Source organism: Oncorhynchus keta, chromosome 27, assembly GCF_023373465.1.
Source record: "Oncorhynchus keta strain PuntledgeMale-10-30-2019 chromosome 27, Oket_V2, whole genome shotgun sequence".
NCBI lineage: Eukaryota > Metazoa > Chordata > Actinopteri > Salmoniformes > Salmonidae > Oncorhynchus > Oncorhynchus keta.
The window spans coordinates 42587395-42605973 of NC_068447.1; the positions used below are offsets into that span (position 1 = coordinate 42587395).

The following is an 18579-nucleotide window of genomic DNA, read 5'->3' on the forward strand; positions in this document are numbered from 1 at the left end:
CTCACGCATCTCTCCACCTCTCTACCCATCTCTCCATATCTCTATCCTCTCTCTCTCACCCATCTCTCCACATCTCTACCCTCTCTCACCCATCTCTCCACCTCTCTACCCATCTCTCCATATCTCTATCCTCTCTCTCTCACCCATCTCTCCACCTCTCTACCCTCTCTCACCAATCTCTCCACATCTCTGCCCTCTCTCACCCATCTCTCCACGAGAGATTGACCGATTTATCGGAATGGCCGATTAATTAGGGCCAATTTCAAGTTTTCATAACAATCGGAAATCGGTATTTTTGGACACCGATTTTGCCAAATTTTTACACCTTTATTTAATCCTTATTTAACTAGGCAAGTCAGTTAAGAACACATTCTTATTTTCAATGATGGCCTAGGAACGGTGGATTAACTGCCTCGTTCAGGGGCAGAACGACAGATTTTCACCTTGTCAGCTCGGGGGATACAATCTTACAGTTAACTAGTCCAACGCAATAACGACCTGCTTCTATCTTGTTGTGGAGACTGCCTGTTACACGAATGCAGTAAGCCAGGGTAAGTTGCTAGCTAGCATTAAACTTATCTTATGAAAAACAATCAATCACTCATAATCACTAGTTAACTACACATGGTTGATGATATTACTAGATATTATCTAGCGTGTCCTGCGTTGCATATAATCTGACTGAGCTTACAAGCATACAAGTATCTAAGTATCTGATTGAGCGGTGGTAGGCAGAAGCAGGCGTGTAAACATTCATTCAAACAGCACTTTCGTGCGTTTTTTTCCAGCAGCTCTTCGTTGTGCGTCAAGCATTGCACTGTTCAACTCCCGAGATGAGGCTGGTGTAACCGAAGTGAAATAGCTAGCTAGTTAGCGTGCGCTAATAGAGTTTCAAATGTCACTTGCTCTGAGCCCGTGGTTGTTTCCCTTGCCCTGCATGCGTAACACTGCTTTGAGGGTGGATGTTGTCGTGGTGCTCCTGGTTCGAGCCCAGGTAGGGGTGAGGAGAGGGACGGAAGCTATACTGTTACACTGGCAATACTAAAATGCCTATTAGAACATCCAATAGTCAAAGGCTAATGAAATACAAATGGTATAGAGGTAAATAGTCCTATAATTCCTATAATAACTACAACCTAAAACTTCTTACCTGGGAATATTGAAGACTCATGTTAAAAGGAACCACCAGCTTTCATATGTTCTCATGTTCTGAGCAAGGAACTTAAACGTTAGCTTCTTTACATGGCACATATTGCACTTTTACTTTCTTCTCCAACACTGTGTTTTTGCATTATTTAAACCAAATTGAACATGTTTCATTATTTATTTGAGGCTAAATTGAATTTATTGATGTATTATATTAAGTTAAAATAAGTGTTCATTCAGTATTGTTGTAATTGTCATTATTCCAAATAAATAAATTATTATTAAAAAATAAATAAAAATTGTCCGATTAATCGGTATCGGCTTTTTTGGTCCTCCAATAATCGGTATCGGCGTTGAAAAATCATAATCGGTCGACCTCTACTCTCCACCTCTCTACCCTCTCTCACCCATCTCTCCACCTTTCTGCCCCTTTAATCAGAGTGCAACAGGGCTGTCACAGACCATGGCATAACCCTGGCCCTTGACGAATGCATCTTATGATAAGTAGTGGCAGCCAATTTCAGGCTTTCTGCACTGTAAATAATAGAGAGAGCCTGAGAGAGCAAGAGAGAGAAAGAGACAGAGGGAGCGAGAGAAAAAGAGAGAGAGAGAAAGAGATTGAGAAAGATGGGAAAAGAGCTAGAGCACAAGAGACCGAGAGAGAATGACAAACAGTCAGAGAGGAATATGAATGAGGCAATGAAGCATGAAATGGCTTGACTGACTTGAGCACAGATGGGGGGCTGAGGAAGATGAGATAAGCATTTGAAGAAGTACTATATCTGCTGAGGGTATGGTGATAGGGTCAGAGGCCACTTGTTTCTCTGGGCTGTACCAGGCAGATGTTTCTCTGATTAAAAGAGAGGCTTTATCTTAAAGATTAACACTGATATGAGAACTGTCAGTGTCATCTAGAATGTTAACTTCCATACTGTACTATGTCGTTGGAAAAAGCTTTGGTGGAAGCACAGTCCTTACCCTATTTTCCATCGTGTAGCGTAGTGTGCAGTAAGGCCATTCACCTGCTTGGAATAAAAATGTGTGTTGGCCGTGACAGTAAGAAGGGACTGCAACAGAAGTCCCTAAGCGTGACACGCACACACCCACAGAGCACTGCAGGGAGGAACACATGCATGGATGCATGTGTGAACGCACGTACGTACACACGCAAAACACAGCGAGGCAGCTACTGGTCCTGCTGGGAGTCGGGGGTCATAGATGGCCCGACAACGCTCGTGTCCTGAGCTCTTTATTGGACGGTATGTGTAAATATTTACCAGCATGTTTATGTGTCAGACCTGATTGGCTGAGAGGTCACATTCTAGGCTATAAACAGAGAGCTTATACCCTGCAAGTCCCCGGTCACTGGCATTTATGTTGAAGACATCAGACCTGGGTTCAAATGCTATTAGAAATCATTTCAAGTACTTTAGCCGTGCTTATATATTTTATTGAGCTTGCCGGGCGTAATGGAACAAAAAAAGAACAATCCCAGACGAGAGAATCTCACCCACTTGGCACTCCGAGGCAGGCTCAAGCAAAAGCTCAAAATAGTTGAAAGATTTCAAATCCTACTTGAATCCAGGTCTGAGACATGCACTTCACTCTTACTACACTTCATACCTATGCAACGATGGCATTTTGTCCATGGAGTCAGGTCTCATATGTGGCCATGTATTTCAGATATGGGAGTAATAAAGTATAGAGATCACGAAGACGGGTAAATTAGCTTGAATAAAAATATCCATCACAAATGCGAACAACACCGCCTAACAGTTTGATAGCCAGGGTCAAGTTTCCAAAGGAATAACAGACACAGACATCACCCTTATTCAGCTGTTTCCTGTGTGGGCGTAGCAGCCTAAGCTATGACTGCGTTCCCTTTCACAGTGAAGCCTACGTGGGATCTCCGTGGGAATTGAACCCACAGCCTTGGCACTGCAGATGACGCACGATTACCAACAGAGCCGCGCAAGATCTGAAGTGTCCTACAGAGGCCTAGGGAGGGCTTTACCTATGCTCAATGCGGCCTAGACGAGTACAGCTCCACCGCCACAGAAACCATAAGCAGGCCATGATTGTAGGCCTGCTCAGTTAAAATAGAAATGGTTTACTGGGTTGACACTATTATCATGGAAGTGTTATGGGGCACTCCCTAGTCCTCCCTAGTCCCTGTTTGGGGTTGGGATATGGGAAAAGATCCACCCTGGCTTTGAACTGAAGTCTATGCCGCAAGAATATTTTGCCCATAACAGCAGACTTTAAAATGTTTCACTATAGGCCTGCAGACGAAAGTATTATTTGCTGATGTACACGTTGATGGTGTGATTTGCTAAGATACGGGACGCTTTGTTGACTGGGAGCTTCTAAAGCATTCAGAGAATGCTGGCGACACGGGACATTAAACCTACCCACTCCCTCACATCGCACACAGCACATTCGTGAAATCATTCACGCACATTTTGCATTGCAACATTGCACATCGAGATAAACCTAGTCCCTGTGTTCTGCTTCTCAAGTCCGGCTGGATGCCCATTTAAAAAACGAGATAAACTGGGCCATGTGGTTTGATGAACATGTAGTTAGCGGAGGTTTGGATTAACCACACTAATCAGATTTTATAAAAGAAGGCAGACTAAAAACTGCCGCTGCACTTATTTCTGGAGAGATTCCAAGTGCGTCCCAAATGGCGCCCTATCCCCGAGCACGTGGTGCACTACTTTAGAACAGAGCCCTATCCCCGAGCACGTGGTGCACTACTTTAGAACAGAGCCCTATCCCCGAGCACGTGGTGCACTACTTTAGAACAGAGCCCTATCCCCGAGCACGTGGTGCACTACTTTAGAACAGAGCCCTATCCCCGAGCACGTGGTGCACTACTTTAGAACAGAGCCCTATCCCCGAGCACGTGGTGCACTACTTTAGAACAGAGCCCTATCCCCGAGCACGTGGTGCACTACTTTAGAACAGAGCCCTATCCCCGAGCACGTGGTGCACTACTTTAGAACAGAGCCCTATCCCCGAGCACGTGGTGCACTACTTTAGAACAGAGCCCTATCCCCGAGCACGTGGTGCACTACTTTAGAACAGAGCCCTATCCCCGAGCACGTGGTGCACTACTTTAGAACAGAGCCCTATGCCCCAGTAGTGCACTGTATAGGCCATTTGAGATGTACACTTATAACTTTGTGGTATGCTTATGTGAAATGGGTTTTCATGCGCTCAAGAAGAACCTCATCAACATTCCCCATGTTGATGTTGGGGAGGGAAAATCCCTTTGAAACGTGGAGGAAAATCTTTTTTTCATGCTCTCAGCTTGCCTAGCAACATTCCAGGGCTGTTACTGCAGTATTATACCAGACCTGGGTTCAAATACTATTTCAATTCGTTAAAATACTTTTGTTTTAGCCTGCCTGGATTGCCAGGTGGACAGGGAATTTTGGGACTATTCTATTGGTTCCATCGCAAGCCGGATCAAGTACAGCTGTTCAGCTGTTCTGTGTCGTTGTCTCCCAACTCTCACTCGGGCTAGGTACGCCATATTCCGATGAGGCGTTGACTGCCAAACCACAACGCAAACAGATGTTCCAAACACTAGAGAACCACAAGCAGACGTATGCAACACGTCCATGGTGTCACCACTTTGTCCAGAGAGATATAAAAAACAGAGGGACAAACAATAGTAAACAGAGAGAGCCTTCTAAACAGTGTGCGTATGGTGTCCGAAATTGTGCTGTACGATGTGTTACGAGTGTTAAGGGCATTTCACACCACGGAGCCAAACCAAGCTGTACTGAACTGGCCTGGTTACACATCCATCATAGCTGCTGGAACCGTGCAGATTCGGGACAGTTTGGTTTGGATTAGCACGCTAGCATAAAAAAAAATTCTTAGATTGGTACAGTATGGTGAGTACGCTGTGAGAAGTGCTATAGTGTACTGTACCTCAGAGTTGAAGCGTATCTGGCACACGTTACAGGAGATGATGGGCCTCTTGGTCTTCACCAGCGGAACGCCAAAGGTATGGTTAATCACCGCCTTCTGAACTGGGTCCATCTGAGAGAGAGAGAGAGAGAGCGAGAGAGAGAGAGAGATAGAGAGAGAGAGAGAGAGAGAGAGGGGGTGGGTAGAGAGCGAGCGAGAGGGATGGTGGAGGGAGAGAGAGAAAGCGGGATGGGTGGAGAGAGAGAGAGAGAGAAAGCGGAATGAGTGGAGAGAGAGAGAGAGGGATGGGTGGAGAGAGAGAGAGAGAGAAAGCGGAATGAGTGGAGAGAGAGAGAGAGTGGGATGGGTGGAGAGAGAGAGCGGGATGGGTGGAGAGAGAGAGAGAGAAAGCGGAATGGGTGGAGAGAGAGAGAGAGCGGGATGGGTGGCGAGCTAGAGAGAAAGCAGGATGGGTGGAGAGAGAGAGAGAAAGAGGGATGGGTGGAGAGAGAGAGAGAGCGGGATGGGTGGAGAGAGAGAGAGAGCGGGATGGGTGGAGAGAGAGAGAGAAAGCGGGATGGGTGGAGAGAGAGAGAGAGCGGGATGGGTGGAGAGAGAGAGAGAAAGCGGGATGGGTGGAGAGAGAGAGAGAAAGAGGGATGGGTGGAGAGAGAGAGAGAAAGAGGGATGGGTGGAGAGAGAGAGAGAAAGCGGGATGGGTGGAGAGAGAGAGCGGGATGGGTGGAAAGAGAGAGAGCGGGGTGGGTGGAGAGGGATGGATAGAGAGAGAGGGATGAGAAGAGAGAGATATGGGTGGGTAGAGAGAGAGAGAGAGAGAGAGAGAGAGAGAGAGAGAGAGAAAGAGAGAGAGAGAGAGCGGGATGGGTAGAGTAAGAGAGAGGGATGGGTGGAGGAAAAGAGAGAGAGAGCGAGAGAGAGAGGGGTGGGTGGGTGGGTGGAGGAAAAGAGAGAGAGAGAGAGAGAGAGAGAGAGAGAGAGAGAGAGAGAGAGAGAGAGAGAGGGTGGGTGGGTGGAGGAAAAGAGATAGAGAGAGCAGGATGGGTGGAGGAAGAGAGAGAAAGAGAGAGAGAGGGAGAGAGAGAAAAGGAGACTGATGAGACAGGGAAATTATATATATGCTTGTTCACCACCCTCACTTACAAAGCCCAGTGTCTTGCCCAACAGGCCAGCTGATCATGGTGCTGTAGAGCAGTCGGTGAGCACCATGTACCCTCCAGAGCCGCTGTGGGGGATCAGGGAGGTACTATCTGAATCCAATAAGAAAGGCACATTTTTTTTCTTCCCTTCGCTGGGGGGTTGAGTGAGTGACCTCCTCCTAATTGTTTCAGCTGGGGTGTCCATCATGGGGATGTTAGGCCGGTAAGGCCACTCAGTATAAATTTAACTGTCCAGCTTTAGCACCAGGACAACGCTTTGCGGGAGGCTAAGCCTCTTTTAAACCACAGTCCCAGCCAGGGCCGGCCTTAGACAAAAGGGGCCCACAGCCCCTAGGAACTCAGTCGGGGTGTCAACTTACTGTTGCGAATTAGAATAGTAGAATACACAAGGTGCCGTTTCGATATTTGGTAGTGCATCAGTTCTTCTCTTGTAATGTTAGTCACTGACAGTCACTCAATTAGCACGTCAGTAAAAACATATTTTATGGTATGTTAGTCTAGCCAGCTATCTACACCTTGTAGTAATCGTGGCCGAAGTACTGACCAGGCACACAGGGTAGGTGCCCACGTGGGGCCCTCATCCCCAGGGGCCCCCATTGATTTTGTTTAGTCACTCTCACTCAGATATCATATGAACATGTCAAAAAGTGCAGAATTACAGGAAACTGGCTCTAAAACGGCTACATTTTCTCTTCGGACTATGGAATCTTTTTTTTAGAATTGCATGAAATGTGTCTATAAAAACTGCTAAATTCTCTCCACCCAATGACAATTTTTTTTTAATTGCAGGAAATTTGATTGAAAACTGCTACATTTTCTGTCCGCCCCATGGCAAAATGAGTAGAGTTGCATGATATTTGTTTTAAGACCACAACATTTTCTCTTCGCCCCATGGAAAGATGCATAGAATAGCAGGAAATTCATTTTAAAACTTCAATTTAGTTTCTCTCAGCCTTCAAGAGGGGGGACCATGCTTAGGACCTCCAAAAAGCTAGGGCCGACCCTGGTCCCAGACACAAAGAGACAGGAAAGCCAGTCAGCCTGTCCTGTGGTCTCTGAACTGAACCCTTATATTTTTCCATCTTTTTTTTGTCTGAACCGTCATTTATTATTGGGCTCATGTTTAATTGACATTAGCATTAGTTGGGGATCCATCGCTGGTGTGGATTTCAACCAGCCCTGGATTCAAATGGTATTTTATTTTTTAAAGTAATACTTTGAGCGTTTGTTTTAGCCTGCCAGGAAGGCTAGATTAGGAGGGGTTTGCACTTTTGCGGTGATTCCATTGGATCCATTGAGCCAGACAGGCTTCATCAAGGACACAGCTTCACTGTGTGAAAGATTACAAATACTACTTGAACCCAGGTCTGATTCCCACCATAGCCAACTGTCGGGTACTTCAGGTCATGTAGCCTACGCGAGCATTGCCAGTCAGCTTCACTGGACAAGATAAAACTTTATTCGACACCAATCTGAATTTACATTCCTTGACATGTCCTAGTAAAAATCATTCAGACAGTTACTGGGACACAAATCTCTCTCAACTCTACTGTACAAAAAAACAACATTTTAGATTCTAAGTTTAGATGATAATCATTAGGTTTCTTCTCATTGTCTTACGGCCAGAGTGAGTATTGTCTAAAAAAATAGCTTAAGTTGGCTGGAGAGCCAGCTGAAGAGGCTGAAATTAATACGCTCTTAAGTGAAACAAAACTATTTGGAAATATACACTGAGATTGTAACCAGGCAACCCAAAGTAGGGAAAACAGAGAGGAACAGAGAAAGGGAGTGACGGTGACAGTACAGACAGACAACATCTGTAGAGGAGAGAGAGAGAGAGAGAGAGAGAGAGAGAGAGAGAGAGAGAGAGAGAGAGGGAGAGGGAGAGAGAGGAGTGGGAGAGAGAGAGAGAGGGTGTGGGAGAGAGAGAGAGAGAGAGAGAGAGAGAGAGAGAGAGAGAGAGAGAGAGAGAGAGAGAGAGAGAGGTGTGGGAGAGAGAGAGAGAGAGAGAGAGAGAGAGAGAGAGAGAGAGAGAGAGAGAGAGAGAGAGAGAGAGAGAGAGAGGGTGTGGGAGAGAGAGGAAGAGTGTTAGAGTCAAAGAGTGAAAGAGTCAAAGAGTGAAAGAGAGAGGAGGAAGAAGAAATTAAAAGAGACAGACAGACAGAGAATAAGAGAGAATGAGAGAGAGTGAAAGAGAGTGAAAGAAAGAGGAGGAAGAAGAAGAAAGGAAAAGAGAAAGACAGACAGACAGACAGAGAAGGAGAGAGAGAAGTGAAAGAGAGAGGAGGAAGAAGAAGAAAAGAGAGGAGAGGAGGGCCAGAGGCTCAGCGCCGGACATCCTGACATCGCACAATCTTATCTCCTCTGGCCCTCCTCTCCCTCTTTCTCCCTCTGTCCTGCACTCTTCCAATTTCCCCACTCATCTCTCCAAGGGTCTTCTGGTGCTGTTGTCCACATGTGAACACAGGGACAGCGGAAGGGGGGATCCTGGCCAGTAACGCTGGACTATGATGATACAGTGGTCCTGGACCTCCAGGAAGTTACTGCAGAGCTACACCATGCAGCCTGCTTGGTCATTGCTCACTGGTCAATGCTCTATAACATAGTGGTATAAAAAGGACAGAAACCTCCACTCACACCCTTCACTGATCTTGTCTTACACCCTCATAAAGTCAGTTTAATGAGAAGCTGAACGGAACAGTAATGGTGGGTGGAGTCACTGAATTCCTGCAGGGTGCAGGTCAGTATAAACTTCACTTTTGTACTAACAGTACTATAACCGACAAGGGTTTTCTCAGTCACTGCTCCACTGGTCTCTGATCTCCTGTAAAAACGTTTTTCGAGAAAGAGAGCGCGTCTTCTCTGGCAGGCAAGTGTCTACACTGTAGAATAGCATCACTCCCACAGCACACGTCAACGGTTCAACACACCAACACTCCTCTCTTTTCCTAAACAGTGTTTTAACACAAGCCAGACTCACAACAGTGTCTGTGAGACCAATACCGGCATACCACACATCTTTCAAACAAAACAACTGCACGCCCCAAAAAGTAACAGCCAAGGAGTCAACTTTCTTCTCTCTGTTTCTCCTTTGACTTTTCTCTCATCTCTCTCTCTCTCTCTCTCTCTCTCTCTCTCTCTCTCTCTCTCTCCCTCTCTCTCTCTCTCTCTCTCTCTCTCCGAAGCGTGTCTATCATTGCCCTGAGAGAAGAAATGTTTCTGCCGTGGCGCTCAACTCAAATTCCTGCGGTCCAACCATACACTGTTCTATTTCACGCTGTGGGACTTGGCTGGCGACAGGAGCAACAACTCTACCAGACGAAACGTCCTTTGAACACCTCCTTTCGAGTCCTGCCCAGTTTTTAAAGAGTACCTCAACATGAAATCACTCCCCTCTGTCCCATATATCCCTGTATTCAACACTACTGCTGGTTTCTGGTCCTGTACTCACCCTCGTCTCCTGCTCTGAGTCAGCTGGATCTTTAAGCTGCATGCTTCCGCCGGTGTGTATCTCTCTGTGTGTTTGTGTCCCTGTCTCTGCGTGGTATGTAAGAGTGAGGTAGTGGGAGTGCGTGTCTCTGTCTCTCTACTCATTCAGCCACCTCCTACACTATGCTAGACTGGTAGAACCTCACTCCATCTATTCCTCTCACGATTCCTTATTTGTTCTCCTTTCCCGTGTCTCTATATAGCTGTAGTAGTTCTGGCCATGAGGGATTCTGTTGGGATTCTGTTGTTTCTCTACTGATACGTCACCTAGCTAGCAAGTGTCTGCCTTATCAATGCAGATTTCTCCCCTCTTTCTCTCTCTCCAGCTCCTTTCTCGCTCTCCCAGTGCTGTAGTCGTTTTCTCCTCCCACACCCTCTCTCTCTCTCTCTCTCTCTCTCTCTCTCTCTCTCTCTCTCTCTCTCTCCCACTCTCTCCCACTCTCTCTCTCTCCCACACTCTCTCTCTCTCTCTCTCCCACACTCTCTCTCTCTCTCTCTCTCTCTCTCCCACACTCTCTCTCTCCTTCTCTCCCACACCCTCTCTCTCTCTCTCGCTCTCTCTCTCTCTTCTCTCCCACACCCTCTCTCTCCCACACTCTCTCTCTCTCTCTCCCACACTCTCTCTCTCCCTCTCTCCCACACCCTCTCTCTCCCACACACTCTCTCTCTCCCACACCCTCTCTCTATCTCACACCCCTCTCTCTCTCTCTCTCCCACACTCTCTCTCTCCTTCACTCCCACACTCTCTCTCTCCTTCTCTCCCACACCCTCTCTCTCCCACACACACTCTCTCTCCCCACACCCTCTCTCTCTCACACACCCTCTCTCTCTCCCACACTCTCTCTCTCCTTCACTCCCACACCCTCTCTCTCCTTCTCTCCCACACCCTCTCTCTCCCACACTCTCTGTCTCCCACACCCTCTCTCTCTCTCTCTCTCTCTCTCTCTCTCTCTCTCTCTCTCACACACCATCTCTCTCTCTCTCTCTCCTCTCCCACTCCCTCTTTCTCCCTCTCCCTCTCTCCGCCCTCTCTCTCTCTCTCTCTCTCACACACACACACACTCACATGCATACTCCCACAATCTGTCCAGATGCAGTCAGTGTAGTGTGTCATGCTTCCCTCTTCTCTTCCTCCTCCTCCTCCTCCTCCTCCTCCTCCCTCCTCCTCCTCCTCCCCACTCCCTCCCTCCCTCCCCCCTCCTCTGTTCTTGCCAACTACCAATGGTTGTCATCCCCAGCCAGTAGAACTTTTGCCCTCCCCATCACCCCTTCCCTTTTCATTCCCTCTCCCCATGCTGCACTACTCACCACCAACTGTTCAAAACACATGGCGATGTTATGTGGAACCACTTTCAGAGAAAACCTCATTACACACATCAGAAATGTAGGCTTCGTCCCAAATGGCACCCTATTCCCTACAGGGTGCACTACCTTATTGCACCATGTGGGGGATAGGGTGCCGTTTGGGACGCGTCCCTAGTCCCAAATGGAACAACTCCCCCACAGTATCGTCACATGGATAGTCTGAGCCTATTGAACTGTTTCAGGGTCCTTGGAGGGATACTCATCAGAACGTCTCTAAAAGGGGGGCAGGATTATGTTTAGCGTGTGAGACGAGGCGGCCGACGGACTAGAAACACACCGAGAGAGGGGACCTGAGGCCACAGTATTAGAGAAAGTTGTTCGAAGGGAGGGAAGGAGGGAAGAAAGCAGGGAGGGACAGAGGGAGGGGGAGGGATAGAAAGGAGGGAGAAGGAGAGAGGCAGGTGCAGGTGGGGCCCGCAGCGACACGTCTGCACATGGCTCGCATGACTAGGCGGCTTCATTGGAAATCCCTGACTCTTTTCCAATGAGCTTTTAGCTAGATTGACATCCTGCTTAAGTCACCGGTACAAAGAGCCGTAAAACACATGCAGTGTACCTGGGAGCACGTTGGTAGTAAACCACCTATGAGCTACTGCACAGTTAGCGAGAAGCCTCAGGTTAGTTGTCTCCCATCCTTTTAAATGTAGCATTTAAAACCTATTTGGAACTACATGAGTTAACTTGAAAGAGGGACTACAATGCAGAGTACTGGCTGTGTCTCTTCGGAAGGGGGTCACCGACAGTGCAGGAGACGATCCCAAACACACCATTCATCTCTTCTCTTTGATTGTGCGAGAGAAGAAAAAAAGTGTGAAAATGTACGTCCTCACGAGTGTAAGTACAGTAGCTCTGGATAAGAGCGTCTGATAAATCACTCAAATGTAAATTGTTTTACACCTCCTCTCTCTCTCTCTCTCTCCAAAAAAGGCAAAAATCCATAAACGCCTGCTGTGACGACAACCACGCAGGCAGAAGTAGTACATTAGTGAAAAGTACTGCTCCTGAAAGCATGGGTCTCACTCTCATTGATCCGACATGTACTGTCGGTCTGTAGTGGCTATATATCTATGTACAGCCCAAGACTGCCGTCCTGCACAACCACTATATGTACTTGACAGAAGCGACAACACGTGCACTGCCAAAGACACACTGTAAGTCCCGTTCCGTTCTAGAACATGTAGTCAACGTTCCAGACCGCAGACTGCCCTCCCAACGGTTCCAGATAAAAGACCTGTTTATAACCTGCGTGAGCGAATCCTCGTTCATGTCACTCTCTGTTACTCACCCCCCGTACCCCCCACCCCATTGTTTTTTAGTGCACACAGTGCAGCAATCCCTTTCTGAAGGTGTCCTAAAACATCATTAGTAAGGTCAGGTTGTCCTCTCCAACACCCCCATCTACTGGTCAGCAGCAGTACACGTCTGTAGGCTGTTACAATACACAAGATCCCACTGGACCAACTATAGATCGTTGCTGTGGTAGATCGGAGCACTTGGAATGGCAAGTCAGAAAGGGTTTTTCACACTCCTGAGCAGCATCGAGCCAAGCGGAACAGAACAGGTCTTTGAGATGTAGGCTAAAATATCCAAGACAGCACAGTATGGTTCGGGTCTGCAGCGCGATACTGCTGGAAAGACCCAGAACACCTACAGTAGGAGAGAGAGTCAGATCTGTCGAGATCTGAAACAGAACACGAGGACGTCTGTAACTTGGTCAATCTACGACCGGTCAGTCCTGTTCTCATTTCAACACAGTGAGTGTCTGCAGCGTGCAGCTCTGTGGAAACTAAGGGGCCTGTTAAAGCCAATGGGTAGTCAAATAAAATGGAGGTTAAAAGGTCTCTGTTTGTTCTATGTCTGGATGACCTGCACTGAGGCCAAGTCACATGCCATACTTCCAATTGGCAACAAGCGTCGTACGATATGTTGCCATGCTATGTCCCGGGCCAGCTGGAGAGACAAGGATACAGATTGAGATGGCAAACAAATAGAGAAAAAAATCAGCCGGTGTGGGAATGACCTTATTACCCAACATAAAGACCTGGGCCCATAGTCTATTCACAAAGAGTCTCAGAGTAGGAGTGCTGATTCTGGATCAGTTTAGCCTTTCAGATCATCATTATTCCGATTTTATGGAGATGGGGGACCAGGAACCGTATTCACAAAGAGTCTCAGAGTGGGAGTGCTGATTCAGGATCAGGTCCCCCCTGTCTGATCTAAAAGGCCAAACATGATCCTAGATTAGCACTCATACGAGATGCTCTTTGAATGATGTTCCTAGTCCAGTCCAGTAGAACAATCCTAGTCTGTTCTGTTCATTCTATTCTGCTGACCAACAGAACCACACTGTGCTTTTAATAATGCATTTCCAAATCGGCCATCTTGAGAACGCAATGCACAGCTCTTTTCAACAATATGCTGAGTGTGGTGATATGCTAAATATCCTCCTAATCAAAATGATCGGCCATAACTCATAGCCTAGGGCAGAGCTGGGTTCAAATAGTATTTGACATCTTTATAATACATCAGCTGCCTTTCATTGAGCTTGTCTGGCTCAATGGACAAGACACCCATGTTGAATTCCAGGCAAACGCTCAAAGTCTCCGAAAGATTTCAAGTAGTAATTGAACCCAAATTGGCCTGAGGACACAGAGAGTCCCTATAGAAATGAGAGAAGGACATCCACAGGGCACATTGGAGAACACACATTAAACAACCATCTCAGACAGGTTTGATACATTGTGTGTTTTGAAGTGTAAGTAGAGCACCGTGAAGTGTGTTCTGAAGTATACAGCATTGTAAAAAACGACCTTGAAGCTACTCTTCAATCCGATTCATTTGAAAGGTAGTTAACAGAGAGGTTTCCTGACCTGGAGTCAGTGTGTGTGTGTGTGTGTGTGTGTGTGTGTGTGTGTGTGTGTGTGTGTGTGTGTGTGTGTGTGTGTGTGTGTGTGTGTGTGTGTGTGTGTGTGTGTGTGTGTGTGTGTGTGTGTGTGTGCATGTACTCACGGTTTTGTATATACTACTCACGGTGTTGAAGTTGTGAAACAGGCCCATGCTGTGTTGTGGTGGAGCTGTGTCCATGGGGAACTGCAGGAAGGGCTTCATATCCAGGTGTGGCTGGATCATAGTGGGGGTCCGCAGGAACGCAGGCATCGCCCCCGCACGGTTTATACCTCCTGCAGAATGAGAGAGAGAAGATGGAGGGAGGGACACAGTCAAAATACTTGACATACACTGACGAGTACAGACAGTGCACTCTTAGGTTCTTCGGCTGTCCCCATAGGAGAAACCCTTGGAGAACTATTTTTGATTCGGCGTAGAACCCTTTTGGGGACAGCCAAAGTACCCTTTCTGAAACCCTTTTTTCTAAGAGTGTAGGCTCTTCTTGTACTCTCTCCGAAACATGGTGAGGACCTGCATCAACTCCAGCAACAATAATAGTGGGCTAGAAATGATAATTTACTCACTTTCGTAGAATGATTTTTAGACATTATTGTCCTCTAACATCTTTCTAGTGGAAAAGGTGGAGATAAAACCAGAACCGACATAGCTTGTGAGGACACAAGTCCTCTTTAACAGGCTGCCTGTGTCGGGCAGTGGTTATGAAACATGTCTTCTGTCTAAGTCATCGTCCCTATCTCTCTCTACCTCCCCGTCTCTCCTCTCTCTCTGCCCCTCTCTCTCTCTCTCTCTCTCTCTGCCCCTCTCTATCTCTCTCTCTCTCTGCCTCCCCCTCTCTCCTCTCTGTCTCTCTGTCTCTCTGTCTCTCTGTCTCTCTCTCTCTCTCTCTCTCTCTCTCTCTCTCTCTCTCTCTCTCTCTCTCTCTCTCTCTCTCTCTCTCCTCCTTATCCCCTTCCTTTTCTGTAACCTCTGTCAAGGATGACACTGAGGGGGCTCCGCACCGAGCAGCAAACCTCAGAAAGTCAGCTTGCAAAAAATAAGCTTCTTAATATCCGCAACTGGATTTCTGTGGCTTTCAAATTCCCCCAAGACTTAAAGCTCTCCCAGCCGTCTCTTCCTTTTTTTTTTGCTCCATCTCTCTCCGTGTTTGTCTAGCTATCCCTCTCTCTTTCTAGCTAGCTATCTCTCTCTTTTTCTATCTCGCTATCTCTCTCCGTTTCACTCTTGCTATCTCTCTCTTTCATTCTCTTTCTGTCTCTCTCTCTCTCTCTCTCTCTCTCTCTCTCTCTCTCTCTCTCTCTCTCTCTCTCTCTCTCTCTCTCTCTCTCTCTCTCTCTCTCTCTCTCTCTCTCTCTCTCTCTCTCTCTCTCTCTCTCTCTCTCTCTCTCTCTCTCTCTCTCTCTCTCTGCCTGATACTATTTTTCTCTTCATCCTACCCACCTAAATACTTTCTTAATTTCCTGGAGGGCTTTCACCCCGCACTTCTCAAAAAGTTTGTTGCGTTCGTATTTCTAATCGTTTCAGCTGCATTGAAAGAGCAGCCCAAAGTGGCCTGTGTCTGTTGAGGGGAATGTGATGTGATGGGATGTTAAGCCCGGGCTTCTCAGCAGCAGCTGTCTCCCAGTTAAAGAACATGGTGAGAGAGAGAGGGGAGAGAGAGAGAGAGAGAGAGAGAGAGAGAGAGAGAGAGAGAGAGAGAGAGAGAGAGAGAGAGAGAGAGAGGAGAGAGAGAGACAGAGACAGAGAGGAGAGAGGAGAGAGGGGAGAGAGAGCGAAAGAGAGAGAGAGAGAGAGAGCGGGGAGAGAGAGAGAAGGAGAGAGGAGAGAGAGAGAGAGAGAGAGAGAGAGAGAGAGAGAGAGAGAGAGAGAGAGAGAGAGAGAGAGAGAGAGAAAGAGAGAGAGAGAGAGAGAGAGAGAGAGAGAGAGAGAGAGAGAGAGAGAGAGAGAGAGAGAGAGAGAGAGAGAGAGAGAGAGCGGGGAGAGAGAGAGACAGAGGAGAGAGGAGAGAGAGAGAGAGCGAGAGAGAGGGGAGAGGAGAGAGAGAGAGTGTTAAAGTGAAAGTGAGTTGGGGCTCATTTGAAAGGGACATTGAGATACTTTGTGAATGTGCTGTCTCAGCCAAAGCCCAGCTGCTGCTTGCCTCTGCTCTCTACTCCCTGTCCACCCCAACGCTCAGTGCATCTGTGAGCCCCAGGGCTGAGCTGAGCTGAACTGAGCTGCTGAGGCCTGCATCATTAAGTCCCATTAGACATGCATGGTTTTCCTCTAACACACAAACACACATGCACCCCGAAAACACAGCTATAAGAACACACAGACAAACTTCAAATCACTCAAGCACTTGCATTCAGACACAGAATTCCCTCCATGAGTACTGGTGTTAAAAAGACAACCAGTCTCTTGCTGGTGGTAGGCCAAATGCTGGTGCTTCCATAATCATTCCCTTCACCGAGTCTCTCAGTGAGCACAACTACAGAGCATGACTAGCTTGCCATACTGATGCATGGCCTGCACCAATGAGTGTGTGTTAGGGTTTGAATATCTTCCTGCTATTTTACAAATGATCCATCCAGAGAATAAATCAATTTTCTCCCAGGTAAATCATCATTTCCCGCCAAAAAACGGAACTGTCATTCTAAAACATTATAAAGCACAATATAGAATGGATTTGATTGGAGCTTTGATCGAAAACTCTAGCCTGCTGCTCCCTGAGACTGTATTGTGTTATTGTAACGGCCGTCGTGGGTGGAAGAAGGTGAGGACCAAGGTGCAGCGTGGTAAGTGTTCATGATTTTTAATATAATCAAAACGGAAAACACTCAACAAAATAACAACTAGGAAGAACGAACAAACGAAACAGTCCTGTCTAGTGATGACACACAAAACAGAAAATAACCACCCACAAAACACAATAGAAACCAGGCTCCCTAAATACGGTTCTCAATCAGGGACAACGATTGACAGCTGCCTCTGATTGAGAACCATACCAGGCCAAACACAGAAATAGCAAATCATAGAAAACTAACATAGACAACCCACCCAACTCACGCCCTGACCATACTAAAACAAAAGACAAAACAAAGGAACTCAGGTCAGAACGTGACAATTATACTGTAAGATATGGGTCGGAATTACGCACATCGTTCAAACCATGATAAAGCAGAGAGATAACATGCAATTCTGATGCAGCACATGCAGCCTACAAAGTTACAAGTATAGGCTGATTTAATTTTGAAATATAATAGGGACTATTTGTATAATTAGTAGGCTGACGATTATGTACCGTTGATAATATTTCCCCTAATGTTATTAGCCTACCTCCTCTTTCTCTCTCTGTTGTTGCTTCATTTCTTCCCCGCTTTCAACAGTTAAATGAAATACGTTTTGTTGTCCTTATCTTCCTCATTCTAATTAGATGCAGGCTTTCACTGCTCTTCACGGAGATTGAATGGTTATGGATCTGAATAAATAACTGCTGAAGCCGACCGTGTTCGCTCTTCTTTCAAACTACCCGAAAGGTAAATGCTGTGTTTAACATTCAGCAAAAAAAGAGCTTGCACCCATCTCAGAATAGGGTATCGGTATAAGAAAAACAAAAAAATATTGTCCAGCAAGCTATTCTATGCTGAACAAAAACATAAACGCAACGTGCAACAATTTCAACGAATTTACTGAGTTACAGTGGCACTTGGCAGACAAATAATTCTCAGTTTCATCAGCTCTGTCCGGATGGCTGGTCTCAGATGATCCCGGCAGGTGAAGAAGCCGGATCTGGAGGTCCTGGGCTGGCGTGGTTCCACATGGTCTGTGGATGTGAGGCTGTTTGGACATACTGCCAAGTTTCTCTAAAATGACGTTGGAGGCGGCTTATGGTAGAGAAATTAACATTCAAGCTCTGGTGGACATTCCTGCAGTCAGCATGCCAATTGACACACTCCCTCGAAACTTGAGATATCTGTGGCATTGTGTTGTGTGACAAAACTGTACATGGCCTTTTACTGTCCCCAGCAATAGGGCTATATAGTAGAACAATCTAGAGCAGGATTATCTATTTTGGATGCAATTTGAAGGGAGTTGATGGAGAGAGATCCTGTGAGAGTGCTCGCAGGTGTACCGATTTAAAGCAACGATATTCAAGTGACAGGCTGTTTTAAAACTCTGCAGCTACAATGTAAACAAAATCATCTTTGCAATAAAAAAAATAAGGTGACCCCCGAAAGCCAGATGGAGATGGGTAAATGAGACGCGCATTCAGCCTTTACATTATGTTTGCATAGGCTATGCTGCAACAAATGCAGGGACACCTGTCACAAGAAAGAAAGTTGCCACGGTTAGAGGGAAGATCATAAAAAAGGAAAATAAATCAAATATATATATTTGCCAAAATGCATTGGGAACAGGAAGTAAAGTGTTCCAGAGGGACAGAGAGAGCAGGGAAGTTGCCCTTAGAGCAAAGAGAGAGGGAAAGAGAGACCACAGCCAGTGTGTGTAAATCAGTGTGTCTGCTTCCTGCCCCCAGTGTATAATTACCCCATTAAATTAAAGCTTCCTTTGGGGGATAGCACACATTGTA

The 18579-nt window shown here is 46.7% G+C and overlaps 1 protein-coding gene across 6 annotated transcripts in view; it reads right to left on the minus strand.

The window, feature by feature from the left end:
- Nucleotides 1-18579, minus strand: part of LOC118360341 (zinc finger protein 385A-like) — a 138153-nt gene that overhangs the window by 42184 nt on the left and 77390 nt on the right. For 4 of the 6 annotated variants that reach the window (XM_052482471.1, XM_052482472.1, XM_052482473.1 and 1 more), the window contains exons 2-3: nucleotides 14112-14281; nucleotides 5092-5202 (exon numbers count right to left, since the gene is read on the minus strand). In XM_052482471.1, the coding sequence (XP_052338431.1) occupies nucleotides 5092-5202; nucleotides 14112-14281 (281 nt within the window). Of the gene's footprint in view, nucleotides 1-5091; nucleotides 5203-9699; nucleotides 10103-14111; nucleotides 14282-18579 lie in introns of those variants that run through there. The other 2 variants (XM_052482470.1, XM_052482475.1) reach the window with 2 other exon arrangements.